At 38.4% G+C, this 12108-nt stretch overlaps 1 protein-coding gene and 1 non-coding gene across 2 annotated transcripts; both read right to left on the reverse strand.

Annotated features, from left to right (window-relative positions):
- Nucleotides 1–210: 210 nt before the first annotated feature.
- Nucleotides 211–12068, reverse strand: LOC100543303 (histone-lysine N-methyltransferase NSD2). Its single transcript, XM_010710504.3, has 11 exons — nucleotides 11822–12068; nucleotides 10953–11132; nucleotides 9746–9902; nucleotides 8756–8961; nucleotides 8349–8452; nucleotides 7821–8090; nucleotides 7609–7725; nucleotides 6115–6256; nucleotides 5357–5463; nucleotides 4095–4299; nucleotides 211–3048 (listed from the first exon to the last, which is right to left on the reverse strand). Exons 2-11 carry the CDS (start codon nucleotides 11125–11127, stop codon nucleotides 2780–2782), a joined length of 1752 nt encoding a protein of 583 aa, XP_010708806.3. The 5' UTR covers nucleotides 11128–11132; nucleotides 11822–12068; the 3' UTR covers nucleotides 211–2779.
- Nucleotides 6350–6480, reverse strand: LOC116216633. The gene has a single exon (XR_004159775.1).
- Nucleotides 12069–12108: the final 40 nt, after the last annotated feature.

A 12108-nucleotide genomic window follows, 5' to 3' on the forward strand; every position in this document is an offset into this window, starting at 1 on the left:
AATCTCCAAAATCAGCATAAGAAACGATTCCCTGTCAATTCAAAAGCAAACGTCTAGTTTGCAGCCTTTTTGTCTGTGATGCAAGCTTCCATTGACCAAGCAGCTTAGTAGCAAAGAGCAGAGAAGAGGTAGAAGGAAGCAGAAAGTCAAAAGCCACTTGCTAAGGTCTGTTTGTGTCAATTTACATCATGAAAAGAGCTCTGAGAAGAATTTCTTTGAACACTGAAGTCTTTATTTACCCACAGACAGATACAAAAGGGGTGGCCGTCCTGCATCCTGCCTTACTAAATGTGTTTGTGGCCCCACCTAGGAGGAAGGCAGGGGGCTGTAGGCTCCACGACCGATCTGAAAACCGATGGTGTTTCTGCAACAGTGACAATCAGTAACTATTGGAGCTGGTGGCTTCTAAGAGGGGGAATCTGCCTATTAGGACATTGGGAATAATTGTTCCAGGGTGCCAGAGTCTATGTACGAAGAGAAAAAACAATGAAACAACTACAGATTTAACAAATTATAAAAACAGTGGAATGTAAAGGTAAGATTTTATAATAACTTATTTAAAGGTATTCTTATAAAGTCTTCCTTACATGGTATAGTATTCAAACAAATAATGGTCCCAATGACATAAAATTCCTTCATTTTGTTTCAAAGTGATGAGGATAATCTTTCTATTTTACTACCTGATCTCACTTTCCTGAAGACGCGATAGAAATGTACATAACACATTTTTTTGGTTTTCATTTTAGGCACAGGCCTATGCTTCAGTCCTGGTATAACAAATATCTATAGAAGAGGGTAAATTTCCCTCCAACTCAACTAAGAAATCTTCATTGTTTCCTTGAGTGCAAGGCTTGGCGTACCAGTTTAAAGACACAAACATGAAACACTTTCCCCCCATTTTGAACTGAGCTGTTTTATCCATAATTATTATTATATGATTATTTTGGGGAAGAAAACCCAACACTTTACAACAGTGTTTATAGAATGGATTAAAAGAAAAAAACACATCTGTTTGCTTACAAAATATAAATCAGTGAGTTCAGGACAAGGACAAGGCTACATTTAAAATCTGTTTCAGTTAATAACTCCTAATAACACCAAAGTTTCAAGTGTTGGGAACAAGTGGGGATTTCAGTAATTCCAAAATCTAAATCTGTAATCAAATTCTGAAGAAAAACGTTTGGAAAGAAACTTACATTTTATGATATAGCAAGGCTTCAATTTCAAAATGGCTACACAGAGTTTCTGCACTATCAAAGGCAAACTAAGCTAGAACATGCACAAATTCTTCAATGAAGGCACACATTCTGTTTACATAGGCTGGATAACATGGCACAAGTCAAAACACTGCCTAATCAGTCACACACCAATGACATGCACTGGGAAGAAACAGGTTTTTTCTCTACCATTTTTTCCTAGTTCTATATTATTTCCATTAAAACTAAATCTTGTGTCTTTATCTCACTGCAAGAGTAGGAATCGCATGGGAGCAAAGAACTCAAAACAGCTTTGCTGACACAACACAGTGGTCATCAGCTAGTCAAGAGCACAGCTCCTAAAAAAACTCAAGAATGATTTTGAGCAGTCTGACAAGTCAAGTAGCCAGTTCTACATAAATTGTACAAAAAGGAATGGAGTCAGGTTAACTTTGTGTTAAAACTGTTCCTCATATGCTTTTTTTTTCAAAAATTGCCTTCACTTTTAATTAGTTGTTTGGATAAATTAGATTTAGCACTTGGGCAGCCAGTCAAGCTTCACCTTCTGTTCCATTGTCTCATCCATGGTTTTCTTTTTTGTTCCTCGTTGGGCATTTTTTGCATTGCCATAAAGTTGCAATGCCTGGAATCCAAGAATTCCGAAGAAATGTCTGCCTCTGCATTGTTTGGCATTGAGCAAAGAATCATTTTTTCTTCAAACAATAGGCTTGGTATTATTTATTCTTCTTAAAACAAACAAAAAAAATCCTAGGGCACTGGGCCTAGATTGCAAAACGATATCCCTTTAAATCCAGACCTGTACAGTTCTGCAAGACCAAATCAATTCTATTTTGCTGGAATGAAATATAGGAAAAAATAGTATAGAAAAAAGTCTCTTACAGTGCAAGATTTCCCATCTCTGGTACAGGGAATGCCTTTCCCACCACGTACCATAAAAATCTTAGTGGGAAGATACTGAAAAATATGTTTTAAGAATCGTTGGAGAGTTATTTTATAAGAGCACAAACAAATTGTTGTGTGTGTGGATATGCACCTGGATCATGAATGGCATTCAAGCACTTGCTCAAAAACACATAAGGCAAGCAAATCTCATTGGGACCACAGACCAAGCCATTTCTCACTTAAAAGGACTCAAGATCTAGTATCTTCTTTCAAGGATATACTATTTTAAACATCTGTTGATTGACAAATACTATCTCAAAATCTATGTTTACGCCTACCTGCTTTGATATTAACCTACCTCCAACCTGAAAGAAGATTGGAGGGAACCTTATACATTCGTAACAATTCAAGTGTAACTGTAATGCTGAGTAATAAGTTTGGTTTGTCCTGAAATTTTCTGAACTATGCAGTTCGTTATCAGTGCAGAAGCAGCAGAAGACTGCTGTGGTTGGCTCAGTGGATTTATAAAACAAAACAAAAACAAAACAAAACAAAATATCCCTCCCTTCCCTTCCCCCCCCCGTAACCTTTACAGAATATATGTAAAACTGTGTCCTTCCCTGGTAATATTCACAACTTATCTACAAGATAGTGTTGGCAGTAGTAACTGCAGTCCATGACTATTTGCATTCGGTTCTCATCCATCTGTTCCTCTCCTTTCTCTTAGGCTTCAACTTGTTCAGTTTTTTGCGGGGTTTCTCAGTCTTCTGAGTTTCAACAGAATCCACCCCGAGAACATGTTCAGAGCAGCATAACTGTCCATTCAATGTAGAATTTAGTACTGTCCCATCTTGGTGTTCCTTGCAAAAAGAATTTGGGCAGAAGTGGCAGAATGAAACAGAAGGTTTGCCACAAACATCACAGTGGTGCCAAGGACACTCCCACTTCCCTATGACCAAAAACAAAGAACAAATTAGTAGGGAGTAAAAAATGTCATTGTCTTTTAAAAAGTTTTGCCTTTTAACATCTGAACAAATTACAATGTCCTTCAGAAAACAAGATGAGACAGCAAATAGTACGGCCAATCAAAAATCAAAATGCTACATCATACTTCTGAAGCTCATCTGACATTATTAAGTAGCAGACTTGACATCCTTTCATTTAAATACAGTAGTGAATTCAAGTAAAAGAAATTATTCAGGTTTTATTCAGTAGCATTTTACAGAACTTGCAGGCTGGCAGAATACTCAAGAAGGCCAATAGCATCTTGGCTTGTATCAGAAACGATGTTGCCAGTAGGAGCAGGGAAGTGATAGTCCCCCTGTAGTCAGCTCTGGTGAGGCCGCACCTTGAGTACTGTCTTCAGTTTTGGGCCCAAGAAACACATTTGGGCCTACAAGAAAGACACTGAGACCCTGGAGCGTGTCCAGAGAATGGCAACGAAGCTGTGAGGGGTCTGGAGCACAAGTCTTATGAGGAGCGGCTGAAGGAGCTGGGATTGTTTAGTGTGGAGAAGAGGAGGATCAGGGGTGAGGATCAGGGGTGACCTTATCACTCTCTACAACTATTTGAAGGGAGGCTGTGGTAAGATGGGAGTTGGCCCCTTCTCCCATGTAACTAGCAATAGGATTAGAGGGAATGGCCTCAATTTGCACCAGGAGAGATTCAGGTTGGGTGTCAGGAAATAGTCCAAGAGGGTGATGAAGTGCTGGAATGGGCTGCCCAGGGAGGTGATAAAGTCACTGTTCCTGGAGGTATTGAAGAAGCTTTTAGATGTTGTACTGAGGGACGTGGTTTAGTGGGAAATAATGGTCACAGGTGGACAGTTGAACTGGTTCATCTTGGAGGTCTTTTCCAACCTTGGTGATTCTATAGTTCTATACACTGTGCACAAGTGCAGTTCTCACTATACAAAAAGAATATTTTCAAAGAGATAACTGTGAGGTTTCTGTGCAATAAATGAGTTAGTTAGTCAAGTTAGGCAAGGTGACTCACCAAAAGGACGTTTCACCAAACCAAGACAGGAGAGATGATAGGCTTTAGTACAAGATTTCCTGTCACACAACACCAGCTGGCCTCCATCACCACAACGAAAACAATCATCTTCAGATTCTTTCTTCCCTTCATTTTTCGTTCTACGCCTCCGTGTTCTCTTTTTGGTCTTTTTGCCTTTTTCTTCTGAGGCATTAGTGGAAGAATTCTAAAAGATTAAGTTGCAAATCTGTAAATGTCAGTTTTGCAAAAGAAAAATTTTACACAAATAAGCAAAACTGTTGGCATTTCTGGTAGACAATGCATACAGACAAAAATTTGACTTGGTGCAGACCAGCATCCACTTCTCTTCTGTAAGGGACAGAAGAATTTCAGGAACTATAACTGTGTCCAAAGTGCTAGTAAGAATACACCAAACCGTATCCTTATTTTAATCTGACATTTTCTGCTTACATTTTATACTATTCTATCCACCAAAGCAGAGACACCCACTGAATGGAACTATAACATTTCATTTCTTCATGGCTGTCTGCATAAACTGATCACAAGCTTATATGAAACCCTGCTTAAGCCTCTCCCTTAAGGAAAAACAGCAATGTAAATTCTGGAGATTTTAAGCCCACCCTCTAAAGCACCTGATGCTGAGCAGTGTGAACAAGAAGGTTTTTATATCCACAGCTGAGAATTTTTTTTCACTTGGGAACATACTTGTGCCTTCCCTTGCACTCCTTCACCAGGTCTGGATGACAGGTTTTAAATTCACGTGACCTAAATCGCACATGAATTGTGACACAATTTCCCCCCCATTATGTTTATTTTTTAAAACTCCCATTTTTTATTATTTAGTTAAACTTCAATTGAAAGATCTTTAATGAACTTAGCACACATTCTTGATTTTAAACAGCGGAAATACAAGCTGAGAAGTCAGAATAACTTCACTGGCTGTAGCCAGTGCAGGATAGGATTTACTCAATAACATTCAGTTTCGTGCTACCATCTCTCCCTGAATTCAGTCTAGTGCAGCACTTGAGTACCTTGGGTCAGTTTGTTCTGGTGTCTAGCTCCTACATACTTCCAACGGGACTGGGACCAACTGAAAGGTATTCCAGTTAGTGCCAGTACCTAGCCATGTTTCCCATTCAGGACCTGACATAAATAATTTTTACCACAACATAAAACTGGTTCACCTACGCATACCTCAAAAGGAAAAAACGAGGTTAATAGTTAGACAAGACATTGTCAAATTCTTGTGACATATTACTTGCCTTTGGTCTGTCCCCAAGAAATCCACTGCAGTTTGGGGCACCACATTTGCAGACTGTTTTTTCATTGCCCAGACAGTCAAGGTTGTAATTGAAAGTCAGCTCTGTCCCTGAGTGAGATAAGATGTACTGTTTTATTACGAAGGACGAGATAATGAAGTCTATCAAAATTATTACAACAAGTGAAGGTTTTATTATCTGTCTTCTGGTTTTGTACTTGCTTGCTCATCTATTCTTGTAAGTTTTTTTTCCCTTTTTTACTGATCACAACCACTGACCACATAGGCCACATACCTATATATCTATATATAACTGTAGATATGTGCAATACAACTTCATCTGTTGCTATATGTACACGTGTGTGTGTATTTATGTACACATACCAGAATATACATATTTTCAAACATCCTTTTAAGATTCACTTAAGTTTATCTTCAGTGGAAGAAAAGATGCAGAAATACTGTTTGAGATCTCTGAAACAAAAACTGCTCTACACTTTTGACAGACAACACAAAACGAGTGCATGGATACTAAGGGCTCTTTGATGAAACCTTAGAAGTAAGCAATAAAAAACAGCTACAGGATTCACTGTTAAGAAGCAATACATTAAAAGGAAGACCAAAAGCATCTCTTCCATGTGCTGAGTTCTTTACAAAATTACTTTTACTAATCAGTTAAACCATGAGCTCCCATGATTTAATATAACCACATACAATGTTTAGTTTAGTGAATTAAAATAAAGCCAACATAAACTGGAATACCTGCAGGAATATCACACACAGCAAACAGGCCAACACGAGTATCTCCATTTACCGTCCATTTCAGAGTTTCACAATTTGGTTGGCAGCTGTGATTCATAAAACGAGAATAGTTCCCTTTGGGGCCAGCATCAATAATACGGTCCTGGAGATCAAATCAGCAACAGAATGAATGTTTTTACTTTCAAAACAGACATAGTTTGGCTACCCAGAAAAGCCAAAGTAAATAGATGTTACGTGTTGTATTGAAAACTGTAGTGTCCCAGGGGGACTGAAATGAGACACTCCCAAAGCAATACTCTTGATCTAGCTCACATTGTCCCAGAACCCATCTCAGCCACATGGCAGGATATGTGTTCTTGTGAGCACTCTGGTGGTCCTTCCAAAAAGCCTCAAGACTCAATTCATTTACCTTTTGCTTTGCATTCAAAAAGCTGTTATGCATTTACAAGTACTATGCTTTATGTTATTCATCAAGTCACTGAATGATTACTTACAGAGATTATCAGTTTCTTACCAGCTTTCTCTCCCCAAATCAGCCTATTTAACAAGCTGATGATGTATGCCAGTATAGTAGAGGAGTGAGAAACTCAAGCATTAAGACAAACATGGTTTCATCTTTCTTAGGCAATAATGCCTGTGCAATAACTCCTAGGTTACAGAGCTAACAAAAACCAGTAGCAGTAGAAATACAGAGCAGCACAGTCTTGGGGAAAAGTGATTAGGACTGCAAAAATATGCAGGACTGGCATCCAACTCTTCTTTCCTTGGGGATACTTTTTTTCTCTAAATAGCTGTCTGGAGACTAAAGCAATGTAAAAAGCATGTGTTTATAATAAGTCTGCCCTGGTCTACTGGTTTCCCATTTCTTCCTCTCAAGAACAAAACACTCAGAGAGCTGCAGAGAAAACTGCAGATGCTGAATTAATTTGCTGCACTGGCCAGAATCAATTTGTGCTGTGCTAACTGTACTAATGAAGATGGTACACTCAGGAGAAAGTGGCTACAAAAGCCGTGAGCTTATTTTTACTGTAAGCAAAGGAAGGGGTAGATAGTTAAAAACGTAAGTTCAAATGCCCAATATAGGATGCAGCCTTAAAATTATGTTCCACACTTCACACAATCTATTTTGTTTTACTTGAAATTTTAGTAAAAGTATCGTTAACAGTAATTCTTTCAATTGCAGTATTTCCCAAAAGTTCACATTTCCTCTTGAGATAAATAGTTCTGCTGTAGTTGATTTCAAGCAGCAAAGCATAAAATGTATGGATTTTAATATATGTGATATTACATTACCTATTTTGAGCCAATGAGATAGATACATTATACACTGAGAATGGAGGAAGCAGGCACAGAAATACAAACTTAGTAATATTTGAAACAGCAGAGCATCACAGACAGCTGAGTGACCTACCAGGGTGATCAAAAGAAGGAAGAGGAGAAAAATCAAAGTATTGTTACAATTAAAAACAGGGAATAATTTTTTAAATACTCTACCTTATCAATAGTAAGCATATAGAAGTGAGTAATGTCATTTTCATGTGCATATTTGATTCTTGCCATACATTCTTCTTCATCAATGAGTTCACCAACATACTCATTCACAAACTCTCCCTGAAAGATACCGAATATCACTAGTGAAGTATATACCAATCCCACAAACAACATCACAAGTTAACAATTCTTTGCAAGGCAAGAATGATTCATACCTTTTTAATGTCCCTCTTTGCAACCAAACCCCACCCTTTCCCATCTGTTTTGATGATCTCTGTCTCAGGGTATTCACGTTTTGTAAAGCACTGGTTTTGACATCGTTCTCCTGCTGGACAAACTTGTGGATGACATTCATACATCAACATCCGATTGAGGCACTCAGAATCAAAGCCACAAGGGTTTTCATCTGTGGGTTTGCAGTTGCACTTGGGAATCTCAGAAATGTCAGCAGTATATATCTGCACTTTACCACAAGGTTTATTCACCTGAATAATACATTAAAATAGTTCAAACATCACTTTAAAACATTTGTATTTATGGTAAGAATTATTACAGTTGTTAATAAGTTGGTTTTGCAATACTAGATGTTCCAACAGTAATGAAATTTCCTAATTACGTGACTCTAAAGGTGAAGTACGGTTACCAACACAACATTACAACCTTTGCTCCCCATCTATTCAGCTCTTCCTCCTCCGTGATTCCCTAGATCTCTGAGTATCCAGTGTCATGTCCTCACACTTTACCTTAATATGCTTGTATGGTGGAGGTTTACGTTCACTTTCTTGGGTTTCTTTGGCTTCTCGCTGTAGCTTTATTTCTCGAAATCGAGCTTCAGCTTCTTGCAAAGCTTAAAAAAAAAAGAAAGGACTGTTGTATCAACAAAAACACTAGAAAGAAAATGACTCTCCTCAAGCTGACCTGTTTAAAGAAGCATTTCTACTTCCTAGCTAAACCATTAATTTTCTTGCAAATAATGCTTCTAGAGTGTTAACACTCTTAACAAATTTATCAGTTCTACTCTGCTTCCCAGTTCTATTCAAGCTTTGCTTCCCCAAAAGCCGAAGTCATCAGAAAGAATTTCAGTTAGATGCTAGTCTTTTACACGTATATGAGCACGTATATAATTCTTCCTTTACTTCTAACTATGTACCATTTTTGAAGACTTTTCCAATTCCTTTAATCCCCCGGTATCTACTCCCTCTGTCTCCCTCCATATAAGGGAACACCCGTGCTTGATGCGTCCAAAAGTAATCCTTAGAACCAAAGAAAAACACAGGAAATTCTCCAATTTCATGCTTCATTTTCTGGATATTTGGGGGGACATTTTTCGGATGGCAAACTTCTGCAGGCCACCATCTAGCACAGAAATACAAACAGAAAAGTACAAAATTTATGTAAGCTTAACGAAATCACCTTGAAAAGCAGTTATTGATTATTATTTCCAAATATAGGATGAAAAAAAAAAACAAAGCGCCTCAAAATAAAACACAAACAAAACACCCTGAAGGAGATATGTTCCTCCCCACACTCCAGCTCAGTAGGCACAGGAAGAAGATTGGGTAGAAAAGGAAAGCCTGACACTCAGATCTGTGGGACTTTTGCCTGCTTGCAAGATACACATAAATATCCTTGCATCTGATGAGCAAAAATAACATCTTTAACAAAGTCTGCAATCTCTGTATTTGTTAAAGATCAAGTGACAGCGTATAATAGCTAGTAATGCTTTCTAGGATAAACCCCACCCATCTCTATCACACTCAAATCTCAATGTAAGTGTAAAACTAACAGCCTGAGTGACTTATCTCCTAGCCAAGGAAGACAGTAATTCAGGCTATTACAAGTTATATACACTCAATTATTTGAAAAGAACTCTGAAACAAGGGGCAGAAGGCCAATATGGCAAAAGCAGAGAAGTCTGCAAGGAGACTTGTATGGGCACTGCTGTGGCAGAGAGCAACAGCAAAGCTTTCAAGTCTTGGAACAGAGGTGTTAAGCACAGACAAAGCTCTAAGGGAGATGTGGTTCCCAGTTTAGAGACAAGGGAAATCTGCGTGTGGCAAGGCACAGAAAAGCCAACTGTATGATCCTTAATTAAAACGTGCCAATATCACTGTAAAAAAAAACAAAATTTTCATCAGACCTGTAATTTCCCAGTTTAACCCAAATAATATCCTGGAAATGGAGTTTCTTCCCTGCCCTGCAGTCATTGCAGTACCAGCTCCCATCTGGCATTTCGATGTTTAAACAGTCCGGGTGAAATGCTGCAGGACATGACTCGCAGCACAGCAAGCTTCCTCCTTCCAAGAGAAAAAAAAGATTGAAAAACATCAAGACAAAAAAGAAAGATTTGCATTCCAACCAGATTCAAAGCAGTGAGGTTTGTGGTAGGGTCTGCCAGAAAAAAATAGTTAAAACATGCCAGCTTGCAACAAACACACATCATCTAGCTGTGCACAGAAACCAAATGGTCTTAACTGATTTGAATGCCTGGCAGACTCCAGTTAGTAAATACATACAAATTAAAAAGCAAGCTAATGATATAAAAGCCAGAATAATGCACCACAGGAAAATTAGTTTTTTTTACTTTAATGACTACAATATATTTAACATAGCTTAATATATATTAGTAATTCACCATATGTAACATATTAACAACAAAAATTAAGTCTAATTAAATTTCTCTTTCTCTTTTTTTTTTTTTCCCTCTAGAGAAGAGGTAGGGATGAGATTGTTTGTTCCATGAATTACCACCAGAAAGTTAGCTGCTGCTTAGTAAGCTGCTATGCTGCATGTTAATTTGTTAACAATCAGGTAAATTCTCATTGCCAGGGTTTAATCAGCACGATGCATTTTGTGCTTCTCAATACAAAATAAATTTATTACTCGGCATAAAGCAAAACGCCCTTAATTAGTGGCACTCCAGACACTAATATGGGTTCAATTTGCTGTCTGTTTCTAAAGTAAAAGCAACTCTTAAAATATTTATGTTTTAATATTACGTATGAGCAATAAGGAAACACAAAAAGCTTCAGTACATTGAACACAGGGGAAAGAACAAAGAAGGATTTATCATTATGCATCTCTGGTAAAGAATTAAATCAGGTTTCTGGTTGCTGGACAAGGTCTGAGTGAAAATATTCTTTATTAAATTATATCTGCAAAGAAAGGACGCTCAAAAACTAAAAGCAGCACAAGCCAACTTGAAGGTATTTCAATACCTAAGAGAGATGAACTTAGCACGCCACATTTCTAATAGCTTTCTGTAAAGAGATTAGTAAAATAAAATTTAAATTGAAGAATAAAACATTTCGATGCTGCACCTACGTAAGAGCTTTGCATCAGTTTACCTTTGGAACACACAAAGCACCAGCTCACATTGACATGCGCGTGATGACTTTTTCCTTTCATGGCAGTGAAATGATTCGTACAAACAATGCTGTTGGAAGCGATGACTGCACATCCCGCAGCAATGCACACGTCTCCAGCATGGTATGCAACAGGACAGCGAACACAGCGCATCATCTTTCCTAGCAAAGCAGAACACTGCCATATTTATTTTTGAACAAAACCCGTTCAGTATTTGATCTTCACAAATAGTATTACTGCTGGAAATAGCTGATTAACACAAGAAATGTTTCAATTATGTTTGCAAGGTTCGCATTTTTGCTTTCAGTGACAACGTTGAATTAACGAGGATTTTTAGAGAACATTATACTGAGCTTAAAGCACTACCACATTTAAATACAAAGGCTTCAGCTATGAACAGAGCAGACAATCTTTTCTCAATCTCACGCAGTTGTGTTTACAAATGATTCCCAAGGCTAAAAATATGCACAGAATCATACAAAATCATAGCATGCTTTGGGGTGGAAGGGACCTTAAAGGCCACCCAGTCCCAACCCCTTGCTGCGGGCTGGGTGCCCCCCACCAACTCAGGCTGCCCAGGGCCCATCCAACCCGGCCTTCAGTGCCTCCAGGGATGGGGCACCCACAGCTCTGTGGGCAGCCTGTGCCAGGGCATCACCACTCTCTGAGTAAAGAACTCACTCCTAACAGTATGTTCACATTCAGCAAGTCTTGCTGCAATACTTGAATCAATCAGTAGTACCTGTATGCCTGTAATACGGTGAGGAACTACCACATGAGCAGATTCCTTACCTTAATATACCATACACAGACTTATTTAGCAGTCATAAACATGTAAAAATGAAACTACCTTTTGAAATTCGTGGATGGGAGGGGTTACTAACATGACAACTGAGGCAGCTGTGCAGAGGACATCGAAAACCCCTGTTCTCAAACACGGTAAGGTGGAATTTTTTCACACAGGCTTCATGGTAGAATTTTCCACAGTGGGATACAACACAGCGCTTCAGATCTGCCTTTCTCTCTTTACACACAAAGCAGGTATGCACACCTAGTGGCAAAAATAATAAAAATCATGTAACTAATTTTTCATTCAGACCTGTGTATTTAAAACACTTCTGGGAGTTTTTGTCGTGG

Source organism: Meleagris gallopavo, chromosome 4, assembly GCF_000146605.3.
Source record: "Meleagris gallopavo isolate NT-WF06-2002-E0010 breed Aviagen turkey brand Nicholas breeding stock chromosome 4, Turkey_5.1, whole genome shotgun sequence".
NCBI lineage: Eukaryota > Metazoa > Chordata > Aves > Galliformes > Phasianidae > Meleagris > Meleagris gallopavo.